The 16,718-nt window shown below is 41.1% G+C and overlaps 1 protein-coding gene and 1 long non-coding RNA gene across 2 annotated transcripts; one reads left to right on the forward strand and one right to left on the reverse strand.

Moving 5' to 3' along the window:
- The first annotated feature begins 1,869 nt into the window (after nucleotides 1-1,869).
- Nucleotides 1,870-4,304, forward strand: LOC147610347 (uncharacterized). Its single transcript, XR_015263996.1, has 2 exons — nucleotides 1,870-3,915; nucleotides 3,952-4,304. It is a non-coding gene; the product is annotated as an uncharacterized LOC147610347 (long non-coding RNA).
- Nucleotides 4,305-4,356: 52 nt separating this feature from the next.
- Nucleotides 4,357-5,121, reverse strand: LOC147610348 (uncharacterized). Its single transcript, XM_086785917.1, has 2 exons — nucleotides 4,784-5,121; nucleotides 4,357-4,672 (listed from the first exon to the last, which is right to left on the reverse strand). Exons 1-2 carry the CDS (start codon nucleotides 5,066-5,068, stop codon nucleotides 4,520-4,522), a joined length of 438 nt encoding a protein of 145 aa, XP_086642043.1. The 5' UTR covers nucleotides 5,069-5,121; the 3' UTR covers nucleotides 4,357-4,519.
- Nucleotides 5,122-16,718: the final 11,597 nt, after the last annotated feature.

Here is a 16,718-nt window from a genome sequence, read left to right on the forward strand (position 1 = left end):
AGCTTAGCCTGAAGCCTCAATGCAAAGTAGTCTTAGAACTCCTTCCCAAAATTGGCCAAATCCTTTTATGTCAATGGGCCAAGGAAGCCAAGGTCCCAGAATTTAGAGACTGACTCCTTCATAATCAGTTGAATCAGGGTCCCCCTTGCCAAAATCAGGGCAGCCCCAGTAGAGTAGTAGCTTAGCCTGAAGCCTCAATGCAAAGTAGTCTTAGAACTCCTTCCCAAAATTGGGGAAACCAAAGAGAGAGAGTTCCACCTCAAACTGCGGTAGCTAGAGCCGCCACCACAATAGCTGAGGAAGTGGAGAAAGAAAGAGGATAGACTTATGCCACCATTGAACATCAAGGGCAGAATCATCAGTTCTTAGTCCTCTAGACTCCAACAGAGTACAAGGGTAAGCATTTCAAGCTTTTGATTGATTTATGCAGTACACATTCTTTTATTTCCCCATGATGTCTGCGTAAGTTAGTCCTAAATCAAAAATCATGGAAACCTATGCAAGTGGAATTGGCCAGTGGAAAGATTCTTTTCACACACCATGAGACAGACCGCATTCAATTTAATATAGATAGAAATGTGACAGACTGCCAGTTCAGAGTCTTACCCTTGGGAATCTATGATGAAATCCTTGCAATGGATTGGCTCCATAAGAATCAGGCTGACATTCACTGTCACAATGGAACCATTTCTTTCCTCGACTTGCATGGGAATCAAGTCCAACGAACGGGAATTTTCACATCCCCAATTATGCAATTAGTCAAAGCTTCTAAATTATTGAAGGGACTCAGAAAGAGGCAAACTATCTATGTCATTAAAATGAATCCAGTAGACCAAAAATTCAAGGCTAAGGAACCAGAGTGGTTAAGTGAGTATGTCGATGTGTTCCCAGAAGAGCTGACTGAGATGCCTCCGACTCATGAAGTAGATCATGAGATAGAACTAACCCCCGGAGCTCAGCCAGTAGCCCAGCATGCATAAAAAATGCAAGTCCAGAAGCAATAGAACTTAAGGAGCAGTTAAGCTAACTGCTAGAGCAAGGATTCGTAAGACCCAATGTTTCATAGTATCTAAAGATGGAATTTCACCTGACCCCACTACAATACAAGCAGTCATGGATTGGTTAGAGCCCAAAATAGTGAAAGAAGTCAGAGGATTCTTGGGATTAACCAGATGGTATAGAATCTTTATACCTAGGTATGCTCAAATAGCATCCCCTTTGACTAACCTTATCAAGAAGAGCACCCTATTTCATTGGACCGCTATGTGTCAGAGTGCTTTTGATAAGCTAAACACAGCTTATCAAAAGCACTCTAACACATAGGGTTGGTTACTAAAGCTGAAGATAGCTTTAGTAAACCAACCCTATCTTAAAATTGCCAGATTTTTCCTTACTCTTTGAGGTAGTGAGACAGATGCCAGTGATTTTGCCCCAGGAGGTGCTCTTATGTAGGAAGGTCATGCAGTAGCCTATGAATCCAAAAAACTCAGAACACATGAGAGAAATTATGCTATCCATGACTTGGAGTTACTCTTAGTAGTTTATGCTCTAAAGTTATGGAGACATTATCTCTTGGGACATAGATTCACCTTGATGACAAATCATCAAAGTCTGCAGTGGATCTTCACCCAAAGGACTCTCAACATGCGTCAAAGAAGGTGGATGCGGACCTTGCACGAATTTGACTTTGAGATAAACTACGTCCGACCAGGGAAAGAAAAGGTGGTAGCCGATGTGCTTAGTAGGAAAGCCTCCTTGCTTGCAATAACATTGGTGTCAAATCCATTGATCAGTGAAACAAGAGAGAAGATCATAGAGGACAGATTCTTTGCCCCCATTTCTACCCTACTGATGCAGGAAAGCAAGACTCCTAAGGAAATGAATCGAGTTCTTGGGTAAAAAATGGATGAAGGATGCATGTATTACAATAATTGGCTATGCATTCCTAATGATTAGGAAACAAAGGGAAAAATTCAGAGGGAAGCTCATGATAGCGTGATAGCTGGACATCCAAGGTTCATAAAGACCTACATGTCTGTAAAGAAAAGATTCTTCTAGACAGGACTCAAAAGGGATGTACTTAATCATTTATGTCAGTGCTTAACATGTCAAAGAGTCAAGGCAGAAAGGGTTAAGATGCCAGGAAAGCTGTGTCCCTTAGACATTCCAAAAATGATGTGGAAACTTGCAGCAGGCAACAGCCCTCACTCCTTCAGCAAAACGTTTTTACCTTCACCCTTTCAGCAAAACGCTTTTACCTTTAGGACATCTCACAATCCCCCCCCATTTGCGTAGACTTTAGCAAGAGGTTTTTAAGTCTAGAGGAGGTTCACACAATGTAGTTTTTTGCTCATAGAGTGAGCAAACGATGTCGGAATTGAAATCCAACTAAAGCACTGTGATCGGAACGTCGAGCACTATGAGAGGTCTGCATCCACCTTCTTTGGCACATGTTGAGATCCTTTTGGATGAAGATCCACTTTAAGCTCTGATAATCTGTTCATCAAATCAATATGGATTTTGTTACTGGATTATCGTGAGTGCAATCAGGTTACAGTTCTATTTTTGTGGTAGTTGACAGATTAACCAAGGTTGCCCATCTGATTCCAGTAAAAGAAACCTACTCTACAGTGGATGTTGCCAGAGTCTTCCTCAAGGAGATTTTCAGGCTGCATAGCTTACCCAGAAGAATACTGAGCGACAAAGATTCTAAGTTCACATCAAGGTTCTGGACTGCATTCTTTGAAGCAGTAGGAACTTCCTTGGATCTCATTACAGCTTATCATCCAGAGACAAATGGTCAAACTAAAAGAGTAAACCAAGTAATTGAATATATTCTTCGATCATGCTGTGGTGGTAGGAAACCCAAAAAGTGGCTAAGCTACTTACATTTAGTGGAGTTTTCTTTTAATGCCTCTTATCACCAAAGTATGCCTCTTATCACCAAAGTTTTCTTTTAATGCCTCTTATCACCAAAGTATCGGGATGACCCCATTCAAAGCTCTGTACGGACAAGATTGCCTCACACCATTAACTTGGTCCGACCCATTGATCAGGGTCGAGATGTCCAGACAGATGCTTGATGATATGGAGAAGAAAATACAAGCAATCCGCAAAGATATCAAGGTTGCCCAGGATAGACAAAAGTAGTATGTTAACAAGAAGAGATCGGAGATAGTGTTTGAAGAAGCAGATATGGTCTTCATTCGTGTATGACCCAAGATAAGTTCTTACTCTCTAGGGAAGTACAAAAAGCTGTCTCCGAGATATTGTGGGCCATATGCCATTACTAAGAAAGTAGGAGGTCTAGCTTATGAACTTCTTCTACCTGCCCTTCTCAAAGTATATAATGTATTCCATGTCATTTTACTTAAGAAGTCAATATTAGGTAATTTGGAAAAAATCTCACATTTTGGAAATCAATTACTCCATATAGTTTTGGACATATCTTAAACATACTAACTCCAAATTTGTCGGAGATCATAGATTTAGATTCTACTCTTCAAGATCTTTCCGATGATATGTCACATGAGGGGGTTTTGACAAACTTTTGGACAAGTTCACCATGCTCCCATTTTTCAAATGGGAATGGGATTTTCCCCAAATTATCTAATATGGTGTTTAAGTGAGTTTTAATGTTTTCTTAAATTAAATTGTACTCTCTCTCTCTCTCTCTCTCTCTCTCTCTCTCTCTCTCTCTCTCCACTTTGGACGTGTTCTATAAGGTGCATTTTGTGGTTTATAGTGGCATGAGTGCCTATGTAATGCAAACACTTACTACAATATACAATAATAATAGAGATTTTACACAGAAAATGCGCACTTACTACAAACTATAATAATATAGATTTTACAATAACAATATAATGCATATTGGGCATGCATATTGCTTTTGAAATGTGTCAAGTGATTGAGGTAGCATTAAGCATTGAAATGTGTCAAGTGATTGAGGTAGCATTAAGCATTGAAGTGTCCCAAATTGATCTTTAACAAAGTAGTAGATGGTCTTGAAATGTTTAGTGTGCTAATCTAGATTTTTAGTCATCTAGTTTCGTTCTTGGGCCTTCTATAGGATTTATTGGAAGGAATTTGCAAGGGAAGAACATGAAATTTCTATTGAATCTATTTCCCCCCCTCTCTCTCTCTCTCTCTCTCTCTCTCTCTCTCTCTACACTTTGCACGTGTTTTATGAGATGCATTTTGTGGTTTTATAGTGGCATGAGTGCCTTTGTAACGCAAACACTTTGTCTACTTTACTTTATGAGCATATCTTTCTTCATGCATCCAAATAAGCTAATAATAATTTTTTTTTTAAATGAAAACAGAAGAAATTGTATTCTGACTTGTTCAGCTCACTAATCAAAATTACTTGATAACAGCTATATTCTATAATAATAGTGAAGCAAGCTTATTTTAGTGTCATAATTATAGGAGATGAGATACAGATCAGTGCAAGCTAGAGCTCACAGATTGCTCACTTTTGTCGGTATATAGCCATCACGATGTGGCCATTTAATAATTACCAATTGCAGCCATCACGATATTTCTCTTTCTCGTGATGTTCATAAGCAGCATAGCCAGCAGATCCAAGAGCCGCCACACCTGCAAGCTCAGCCTCCTCCTTGTGCTTCTTGGCGTGTGCACAGTCGGTGGAGGCTTTGTGAGCTTCATACTGCAACGAATATTGAAATCTCAGCACTCTAAGGTCATATGAGAAGCTTGCAAGACCTCTAATTAAGTAGTGTTGCAACAACGAAAGGGAATGTAAATTAAAGCGATTTACCATGGCGAAAGCTCCTGCGGCTCCTGCACCGACCTCGCCGAGACGCTCGTCGCGTTGGAAGTTGGTGGGATTGGGGTTGCACTGGTATTGGCGGCCATAGCTTTCCCCCACGTAGGGTGGCTGGCCGCAGCTAGTACCATTAAAGCTCTCGCCATAGGTGGCGTACCTCTCCTCTGTGTAGCGAGGTGGAGGAACCACCTCGTAGCGAGGAGCCAGCAGCCGCTGGTTGTAGGCCTCCTCGGAGTACACCTCCTCTTCGGATTGACGGCGGTAGCCGAAAGACATGCTTGCAAAATTAAGGATGGACTACTCTTCCACGTTGGAGAGAGTGGGTACTTACTTCTTATATATATTCACACCTATTATAATGCTCCATGGTCGCGCCTGCAATTGTCGCTTTGCGTGCGCCACAGGAACGATTCCTTACGCACCTTCCGCATATATTACAACGATTCCTTACGCATGCGATTCATTGTTGACAATATTCTCAGACGCACAGACGAAATGTGGGCGCGTGTGTAGCCCAGCAAATAGTTATTATTCCAGGAATCATATCCAGAAGGCAAAGTAAGTCACCCCATGGTAGCACTTCCCCAAAAAAAATTAAAAAAAAACAACCAAGAAATAGAACCATGATATATTATTTATTGGGCATGTCGGCTCTATTAGTGCAACCCGATTGTTATCCTTTTTGTCAAAGTAAGTCTACTGAAAACATTAATCAAATAGCCAAGTACGGTAGTAAGGAAAAGGATGTGGTTTTTAAAGGGCATTTATACTTTCAGATTAAACTAAGATTATCTTAGAGAACCATTTGGTCTCATGAGGTTGGTTTCTTCAGTGGAATGAACACGTTCTAGACCATGGTAACAATAATTCAAGGCATAAAGGTATCAATCTTTGCAATGTGGTGGAAGCATCCTCAAGCATAGAAGATAGAGAAAATTGATCATTATTATGAGAGAAGACTTTTCTTTGATGTATACCTTTGTCTTGTGTGTGTTAGGCATACTTGTGTAGTGTATGTGATCAGAAGACATATTTGGACATTATTTGTCTTGTAAATACATATGGGCAAAAGTAACAAAGATTACACCAAGTGTAAGTCGGCTTAAAAACGTTTCCTGGTAAAACTTGTCTTGATTATTTCCCATAACATAGCATAAGAAGAAGCAAATACTTATCAACACATGAACAAGAGCATTGGTTTCAATCTCCCCCTACCGCATGTGGCTCCTTCTCCCACACGCGGTATTTATGTCATATTCATATTGATTTTTTTAGCCCTTGGAGCCAATAATAGCACCTTTTAGGCTTTTGCTTTACACCTTGTCCAAAGTTTTAAAGGTTTACACATGCTACAACCTTTTGTCCAATAATAAATGTGCACAAATTGTTATCCATGCTTCAATCTTTGTCTCATGGACTCCCTAGCCATTAGGAAAATTCTGGACTCAAAAGAGGGCTGTTTCAACAATAATATAATAATAGACACATAGATTGAGTGACATGTAATCTACGAACGAGATTCACCGGTGGTGGGACCTCTGTACAAACCCACCCAAAACGTGGAGAAACTCTTATCTTCATGAAATATTAAAAAAAACCATCACCTTGTCTTAAAATATTTAAAACCGTTTTTTTGTCAGAACCTAACACAATAAAAGAATGTTTTCCACATTCCTGTGTTAGACGTGGAGCACTAAAAAATTCTTTCCACCACCCCTAGAACTAATGAAGCTTGAATGCTTGGAATAGATAGATACACATTCTCCCGGTTATTCCCTCAACTTGGTTCCACTTTTGAATCTCGAAACATCTTTGGCGCCCAAAAGAACACACCGTCCCTCATTTCATCCTCCCTCCTTGATCCACAAAAGCGGTTAGCCCAGTCATCCACTTTCTGCTACTTCTTCTTTCTCATACGTCTATTAATCTATCATGGCACCCGAAAGTGGACTGAAACGAGCAAGGAGCAGTATCTCATCTGTTGTGTTGTATAACATAAAAGACGAGAACGAAGAATGGATTCCCCAAGTATACAGGAAGTACTCTTGGGTCACTATGCAGCCAGGAAAACAAGGCCACTACCGAGTGAAGGGAAAGGCATCTGAAGACTTGGCCAAACATTGGAAAGGAAGGATCCTTGACTTTAAGATGGCACCAGGAGGGAAAACTGTCAAAGAAGTGTTGATCCAGCATGTATTCATGCAAAAAGAGATCAACGTGGGACCATTGGAAGTCCCAAGACACAGACCACTTTGTAAGTGCTTGTGTTTTGTATTTCAATGTTGCAAATAAGGTGATTGATATACATTTTTCTGCCTTGCACAGATTTGTACCCATCCAATCTTCAGGAGTGGGAGCCTGCACAATGCTTGACGGGGTTCTTGAATGTCGTACATGGTGAGGTGGGGGAACTTCAATATGAAGGTCGTGCACCAAGTGATCTCGCAAGAAGTAGAACATATTTCTATGACTCATTTTATACCTTGCCCACTCAATCGAGTCGACATGGAAAGTTGGAACGTATTCCGTTGCCCGCACTTGATAGTCCTGAGTGGCCATTGCTTGACACAGAAGTGATAGAGTCATACAGGACCAAAATGTTTAATGATATTAAATGTGCTATGAAGCCTAGCATTGGTGCAAGAAATGTGCACTTAAGTTTGTTTGTTCCAATTGCATGCTTTGTTCATTTATTTTCTGATTGTAAACAATTGAGAAAAACTAGAACAACTTTTGTGTGCAAAGATGTAGATGAAGCCTGGCTTGATCATTTGTTTGACAAAGGTTGGAGAGTGAAATCATCAAAAGGAGATGATTTGATCGAATGTCGATTGAACACCTCCGACATTGCATTTCGGTGAGTGTTAAAACATTATAATGTATTTTTGTGAAACAGTTACAACGCTTTTTTGATTATACTCGAAAAATTATCCTAATGATATTTTGGAATCAGATACTATATTGCCAGGCAACATCTGTGCATGTCATTTACTTATAGAAGGTGGCGATGGATCAACAACAACTGGGAAAGCATGGACCAAGATACAAGAGATGGCAGCCACTCTTGCTTGATAGATATAGTTATGATTCGACAGGGTCACCCATCTTTGACATTGGAAGTGGAAGAGAATTGGACTCTCGAATATGTTAGGAAGGAATTAGAAGTAGCTATTCAGAATCCTCCAGATCAATTTTGCTTCAAGCTCGATGGTCGGAAGCTAAGTAAAAGAAGAGAGCATCAGATCATTTGTAAAGATGTTGCAGCCCCACATGAATTGGAGGCACTAGAAGATATATGATGTGACCATGTACACGGTGACAATGTATTTTCCATATGCAATAAACTTATCTATTCAGAACATTGCTTTTGTAATGCTTTATTGTTTAAAACAATGTAATGAAGGCAAGAATTCCCCAATTGAATTTTTATGTACACAAAAAAGGCTTAAAGTAAGAAAGCAAGCAGTGAAGGAACACAGTAGCAAATTTGATCCTCTGATTTTCAAATGATAAGTGTATTTACAATTGATGTTCTCTCTCCAATACATGTATAGCTGCATATTTACAAACGTACATTTGTTGGAAGAAGGAAAAAACTATTTATTACTGGAACCCATAGGTATCGGCTTCAGGATGGAGCCAGGGCTCTTCTCCCAAGTATGGAGCCCATGTAAGAGGCTCAGGGGGGCCTATCCCCCCTCGTGGATTGGGCGGGATGAAGTCCACTGGCCCGTCTGGAGGCATAACTTCAGCGACCTCGATCAATTTCGCAATCGTTTCCTCCCTAAACGTTTGGACGTCTAGGTCCACGTAGCGAGACATTGATGGAAACTGCCATCACAATTCATCAAGGCATAAATAAGATCAACATGACAATATATAAGAAGATAAACAAGAGCACAAATGCGTATGGGAGCTGAAAATGCTTACATCCTCTGAAGAGAGCTGAAAAATGCTTCGTAGCAGCAACATTGCATTAAGTGCAACCCTCCACCCACAGCTGTAGCCATCTTCTTGTTTGGGGACACTAACCCTTCGGATGGTCGATCGATCCAGGGTGTCGATGTCCATGCTGAGGCTCTCGTAAGCTGCCATTAGTTTCCTGACTCCACTGTAAACAGAGACCAATCATTATCCTGATCAATCCGGACTTCTAACTCAAACAATAATATGTATCTTAATGATTTTTACTTACAGCAAAACATTTCCATGGACACCAGATGTCGAATTTGCAAGGTAAATGACATTTTCTTGCACGTCGACTAGTAGAAGACTCCAATGGGAACTGCACAATAGAATTCTATTAGTTTCAATCCAAAGGAAGCACTATATAACTCGTGTACGGTGATTCCTATAAACATCATGCAAGAGAGAGAGAGAGAGAGAGAGAGAGAGAGAGAGAGACAAACTCACTTTTCATGATATGCCAAAAAAAATACTCGGGCATCGTCCAGCTGGACCTCCCGAAACCAGTTCAGCACATCGAGGTACGGAACTGACTCTACTAGCAACAGTGTTGAGACCAGTGAATCAATCTGAAACACTCGTTGCTGTACATCCTCGGCAATAGCGAAATAACAAAACTTCACAAGGAAACATATCAAGAGTGAGGCATCAACTTTAAGAGCCAAGAATGAAAAATTGTGGGAGGACAGAGAAAAGAGTATACCTTAAAACACATCTGAGCACTTTGTCGTTGACTTCAGTTTTGGGATCAAACAAAATGTTGATTTCTTCATCATGAATCGGGAAATAACATCTATGCCCTCTAATATTAAAGGGTACATAGAACTCCGGCAACAAAAATTGCAGCGCCTCCCGGTTCATGGCGTGGAGTGCGCGAACATTTTCCCTTTTTGTTTGCAATGCAAGCATTGCAGCTTGATGTTCCCTTTGAGCGCTTGTCATTAAATTTGCCCGAGTCTGATGCTCATGATCTGGACCTCCCTCGGTCACCTCTTCAATTCTCACTTTTTGTACAGGACGGACATCCAAAATTTGTAACATTCGTTCATCAGTAAACGTAATTGGTCTAAGTAATTTATCGTATCTGAAACGAAGGGCTACCAGGCTGAAAAAATCTTTGTTCATTACTGTCACCCTGTGTGCGTGGGCAGCAAGAACGTAACTATCCAAAAAAAATTCGATCATCCAATCTTTTGTGGCCTCTTGCAAGCAAAACAAGGCCGATGCCTTCCACCTAAACAAAATTCCATTCTGCTCACAAATTCTCCTGGCAAGCCTCTGGAAAGGCAGTCTGGGAATAGCAGCTGTCGGGTGCTTCATAAACTTTTTGATTTCTCGCAGGGCTGCCGAATGCTCTGCGAAACGCCTTAGTCTAGGCTGCGTTTTGGACAATCGGGAAGGACTGCTTGATTTCCTTGATCTTGAGGCTTTCAGAACACCCATCTTCTTCCCAGTAGATGAGGGAGCTGCATTGTCAATGGGTCTAGCTGTATGCCTTACATGAGCCATCTGAAAACGCAAGAAAAAGCAGAAAACTTTGCTATTCAGTAGTACACGATTAACAATTCACCATAAAGCGAGAGAGGGGGGCCAAGAAAGCAATATGCACTTCCTCGCGTTATGGTGAATCCATTCACCATAACGAGAGATGAAGGCCCACAGAAACACAATAATCCTTCTCGCATTATGGTGAATTCATTGACACCAATAAGAGGCAGATTATCGTTCATTCTTTGAGCTTCGATCTTGCGTTATAGTGATTTGATTCACTATAACGCGAGACTAAGAGCTAGTCCAAAGCAAAACAATCCTCCTCGCATTATAGTGAATCGATCTACTACAACGGGAGGAGGGTTCTCCCGAATCTCTTACCATTCCGTCTTGCAGTTTGGTGATTCGATTCACCATAACACATAGAGCAGTATTGAGATTCTAATGACTCGTCGTCTGCTTTACGGTGAATCGAATCACCATGACAGAGGGCAAACAGTCGAAGAGAAAACAATGGCAGAGGGCAAACAGTCGAAGGAAAAACAAAACAATCAAGTATTATACAAGAAACTCACAAAACAATCAAGTAATACACTTTCATCACATTCTATGAGTGGGAATGGATGGAGACTGTCGTGTAGGAGGTGATTTAATTGACACCAATAAGAGGTTGATTATCGTGAATCCTTTGCCCCTTGGTCATGCGTTATGGTGAATCGATTCACCATAACGCGAGTCTAAGGGCCCGTCAAAGCAAAACAATCCTCCTCGCGTTATAGTGAATCGATTTTCGCGAATCTCTTACGTTTGCCTTCTGCCATGGTGATTCGATCCACCATAAGACATGGAGCTTATTGAGATTCTAATGGCCCGTCGTGTGCTTTAAGGTGAATCGAATCACCACGGCAGAAGGCAAACAGTCGAAGAAGAAACAATGGCACAGGGCAAACAGTCGAAGAAAAAACAAAACAAACAAGCAATATACAAGAAACTTACAAAACAATCAAGCAGTATACAAAAACTTACATTTCTTGCGTGCGAATGGATGGAGACTGTCGTGCAGGAGGTGGAAAGTCGGTTCAGTACTGTGGCGGTAGTCGAAAGTCACCTGGAGGCAAGCAGGAGGACGGACAAGGCAAAATCGATAAGAGGACGAAAAGGTGGCGTGATTAACGGCTTTGATTAGTCTTTAGAGCGAACACACGTGCTGGCGGGCTGCCAGGGCGACTAGGCGGCACTGACGTGTCGCATAGCATTAAAAAGGGCTTTGATTAAACTTTATAGCTTGTACACGTGCTAGGTACACGGCGGGCTGCCACGTGGCATTCATGGAATGGCGGGTGAAAACGCGACGCTGACGTGTCGCGTAGCATTAAAAACGGATTTTCTAGGATACTCATCTCATTTATTGCCTCTCTTGGAGTTCGTATTCTCATTTATCTCCCCACCAACGGCCTTCATCTCCATCAACGACTGACTATCTCCTCCAACCCTCCTTCATCAATCATCCTCCTGTATCCAACGTCAAAGACAAACCTCCAACCTCCTTCATCTCCATCTCCTGCGACGATTGTATACAATTCGTTTTCCTGGTATTTTTATCTCTTTTGTGCTTCCTTCTTCTTTTGTTATTTCGTTGTTTTGGTTTCAGTCGTGGAGAAATTCTTGCTTTGTCTTTTCATCGCGTTAAGGTGAATTGAAAACCTATGACTCCTCGCCTTATGGTGAATTGACTGCGAAGAAGAGTATTTTAATTCGTTTGACACCTCCTCTCTCAGTATGGGTACTGGAGAACTATCTTTATTTTTAATTCACCATAACGTTAGAGGCGTTGCCAAAGGATGATAAAGTCGTCATGTTGCGGTGAATCAATTCACCATAACGCGAGCAAAGGTCCCATAGGAAGCACAATATTCCTCCTCGCATTATAGTGAATCGATTCACCATAACGCGAGAAGAGGTCCTTGACTTAGCTGCAATTTTATTTGCATTAGGGAAAATAGATTCACTACAACGCGAGGAGGAATACCTGGATTCCTCTGGCATCTCCTCTCGCGTTATGTTGAATCCATTTACACCACACAGAGATTTGTTGTTTAAGATCGACTGTCTCTTGATTCATTGCCTGAACTAATATTTTCCATGTCTTATCTACAGACTTGAATTCAGCCATGGCGCAAGTTCAAGTCGAATTTGATGTGGACGAAGAGATTAAAGAAACACCTGCAACTCTATTATATGACTTCCTCTACAAATGTCGACATCATGATTTGCACCCTGCAATTTTGTTGATGTTCAATTGCGATTTTTCTCTGGAGGATACATTGTCTAGCCATCATGGATACTTCGAAGAGGCAAAGCAAGAGTTTGACGAGCTCACAAATGAAGAACCAATGATGATTGATGGGAAAAGTCACATTCATTTTAATCTCAAGGTGTCGCCGGAGAAGAAGCAGAGGTTAAACAGGGATTGGCACAAGGTGCCATGTGATAAGAAGAGAGCTTTGCTATGCCCTTTCCACAAAAGAAAATGCCGCTTGATGGAATACTCTTACGCCTTCTTATGCTTCTTGCACATGAACGTGCAATTAACAGATGAAGAATGTACAGAGCCGCATGCAACAAATGAAAGTGAAGACACGATTTCTCGTCAGGCTAGTCCCACCGTTGAGGATGTTGCTAAAGAGGAGGACACTCCTCATGTGATTGAGGAGTTCAATGTTGAAGAAGAGAGGAAGCTCAGTTTGGTGGTTGATATTGAGGCAGTTAGAGAACAAAACAGTGATTTAGGTCAGCTTGTGATTGAATCAGATGACTCCTCCCCCATTCCAACGCCATTACTCCCCTCCTACCAAGTAGGAGATTCAGAGTATATATTGCTGACAGACATACAACATGTATTTAACTTAAGGGAGGACCATTGCATAGCTTTCATAGCCCAAAATCTGGAGGTCGATGACAATTTTGTAGATGATGATGGGATAGACAAGTACTTACTAGTGGATAGCCATGTGAAAGACACCGAGTTCCTATCTGCTGCAGTAACACTAAAGATGATCTATGCTGATGCCCTTAGATATGAAGGAAAAGATGCCACAGAGGAAGAGCTACAAGAAGCAAGGGACAGACTGAATATCACCAACATGGGAGGGTGTAGGGATGTGCCAAATAAGTCAGCGGAAACCGTTCCTAGTTCGAGCACTAATTTATGGCAAGACGCCTTGCTTGAAGCAGATAAGAACCAAGAGGTTAGTTTTTTTTTGTTGTGGATTTGGCTTTATCAACTTTGTCCTGAAATGTTTGGTGATGTTGTTTTTGGCTAATGCTCCTTTATTTTTTCAGTTGGAAATATATGAAGACACATTCCTCAAACGTGCTTCAGGCAAGCGTATGGCGGGATTGGGCCACGATTCGACACTAGGAACATATATACACCGCCTAAAATTCCCTCAAATTGTGATATTTCACGCTAGCTTCTCCAAGGACAATGCCAGTTTTCCTCTGATGGCGATAAAGACTTTATCCAGGTATTTAGGTGGCTATCACTTAAGGATGAATGCAAACAAGGCAATACTTCTGGAGCGGCAAGCAGCTGTTTGAATTTTTGGAGAGGGACCTGGAGTATATTCGTTAAGATGTAAATATTATTTAACATATGCTGCTTACGGGTTCGCATGTGGAATCACATATCCTAATCTGTTGAGTGATTGCGGGAAGAAGCATCTTCTTAGAACAGCAAGGCCAAAGGTCCCTGTTGTGCCATTGATAGAGGATGAAGAAGATGATGCAGAAACGTCAACAAAAAAGGCTCGGCTGGGGGAAGTCTCTGCTCCAGATTAACAAATTTAGATTGTTCCAGTTGCTAAGAAGTTTTGTCATATTTCTCAATACTCTTCTTGTTTACCATTACAAACTATGAAATGTATGTATATTGGAAACATTTATATGGGACATAGATGAAAGCTCTTGTTCTTTTAAAATCTTTCACAGTTACATCATTGTTTTACAATATATATTTCAATGATCAATTTTCTTCCACACTCTGCCCTGTCTTTGTCGTTGTCTTAGCCATTCAGCATGATTCTGCTTTCCCTGTGAGGAGACATATATTGAACGTCTCCGTTCAGCCTGAACCTTTCTTATTGCACATGACACAGCTGATTCAGCATGTTTGATCTTCACACGATCCCTCACTTGAATCCGCCTATACCACCACTGACATAGTTGCTTCATGGGATTACTTTTCTTTATTCCTCCTCCATGTTGAGTGGCCCTTTGATAGGCACGACATGCTTGCCAATGAGATCTTTCCATGCCTTGGGTAGACCAAATCCCAAGGCTTCCAAACTCTTCCGCAAAAAAGGTTCCATGTGCATGCAAAATGTGCTACAAACGCTCAACAACAACAAGACATTTAGTATCGTACAATATTTTTTGAACAACAAAAAATACTCAAAGCTGTAGGTTTTCAAGTAATAACCATGTATTGTGTCAAGTTTGTCGCACCCCATGCCTTTTCATAGCTAGTGTAGAACTCTGTCACAACTGCCTCAAATTTCTCAACATCCCCATCTTCAAACCTTGCTTTTTGCAACAAAGGTGCTAGGCGATCAAGTGCCAACCACGCTTTGGCCTTTGCCACCCTTGCAATTAGGATCCACTCCTGGAGCATCACGATTTGGGGGTTCACGCCTATTACTGATTGCATTTAGGCATTTCCATTCTCTCTCTTTTCCTCCTTTGGAGACACCTCGTTCGGTCATACAATACAGGCAAGGATACTTGGCCATTGCTCCTTGGGAAATACCAAACATGCATTTCAAGGTTTTAAGATCTGCAGCCAGGTGCCATTCAACCTCATATTCACCATATCCTTCTACATAAAGCTTTTCGCCATTCGTGCTGCTGGATAGTGGAAGGAAGCTCAGTCTGGTTGAAGTACCACTTCAGAATTTCATGGGTCTCTGTTGGAACCTGTTAACAACAACTGTTAGATTGTCTACAACATCATAACAAGAGGATAGCAACATAATATTCTTTATTTAAAAATGGATAGCACGTCACCTCAAATGCAGCCAGCCACCAAATCTCATTTTCGGATTGTACACTAAAGTGCTTCTCATCAGCATTACTGATACTTGCATCCAAAGCTCTATTCATTAAAGTAATGCTAACCCTTTCCAGCTTCTGTCCTTTGATCACCTCACTCTCATCAAGTTTCAAAACAAATTTCAGCCTTCCATTGCACTCATGTACACTGATGTCATAAAATTTCACCATAGCCATTTGTAATTTCCAAACATCCATGATGAAATTGTTGAACTCTGTAAGCTCTATAATTTTCTGTTCCCCGCTCTTTTTAGTCACTGTCAATGTGCTAGACACGTGACAAGGCTCTCCAACAAGTTCGACCATTCCCAAGTTGAGAATATTTCGAGCTTTGTTTACGTGAAATGGTTTTGGAATGGGAATTACTGCTTTTTTCCCAAGCTTGCAATTGAAACCCTCTTTAACTTTATTAAACAACATCCTGTAAGACTTTGTGCTTATACCAGCCATGTCACATATACCTTGTGCATCTGCAGGCGTGAATGCTTCACTCACCTCCTGCAAGGATTGCTTTGCTATGTCTGATCAAAGTCTTGCAAACTTAGGATGCTGTATTGCTGACTCCACGATGTCTTTTGTCAGAACTTTGCCAAATATATCAAAACCTTGCTCTTTTGGACCCACAACATCTGTGACCATCCTGAAGCAACAACGATAGCTATTTCAGTCCACCATTCATCTAACTATACCACCCCCACACCCAATCCCCCATCTCCAAAAAAGGAACTAAAGATGAAAATGAAAGTGAGTGCTCAAAGAAATTTAAGCTCAAAGAAATTATAGATCCCAATACCTGCAAGCTTTTACACGACGCTTCCATTGGCCACCTCCAACATTGAGTTCTTCCAATGGTTTGATCTGTCTCTTGCGTAATCGAGCACCCAATGGCGTGTCTTTCAAATATTGCAATTTTCTGTTGAACTTTTCAAGTTGTTTTCGAAGGTGTGCATTCTCACTCTCCAATGTGAAATTGTTGATTTCTCGAACTGCCAAAATTTCATTCTTCTCCTTAATAGTGTCCTGCATCTTACAAATAGTCTGCTGCAAATGATCAAACTCTTTTTGTAACCCAGCACAAACTTTTGCTTTGTCCTCGTTTGAAGCTTGCAAAGCTGTTGTGATCGATGCCAAGTAAAAATTCGCACCTTCAAGCATTTTTATCCTGGCATCTCTATCACTCAAATGTCTTTCAAAGATACTTTGACATTGGCCAAACAGTCTTTTGCAATACCCAAGCAATCCATTTTCACCCTCACACACAAACTTGAAGAAACTTGTCAACCCAAAGAATGATGGAGATTGAGAGGAGGTTGGATCTGGTGGGTAAATACTACCATCCAACCAAAGGTCCATATTTTTC

The sequence above is a fragment of the Cibotium barometz genome, chromosome 49, assembly GCF_041138505.1.
Source record: "Cibotium barometz isolate CiBa-2024 chromosome 49, ASM4113850v1, whole genome shotgun sequence".
In the NCBI taxonomy this organism is placed as follows: domain Eukaryota; kingdom Viridiplantae; phylum Streptophyta; class Polypodiopsida; order Cyatheales; family Cibotiaceae; genus Cibotium; species Cibotium barometz.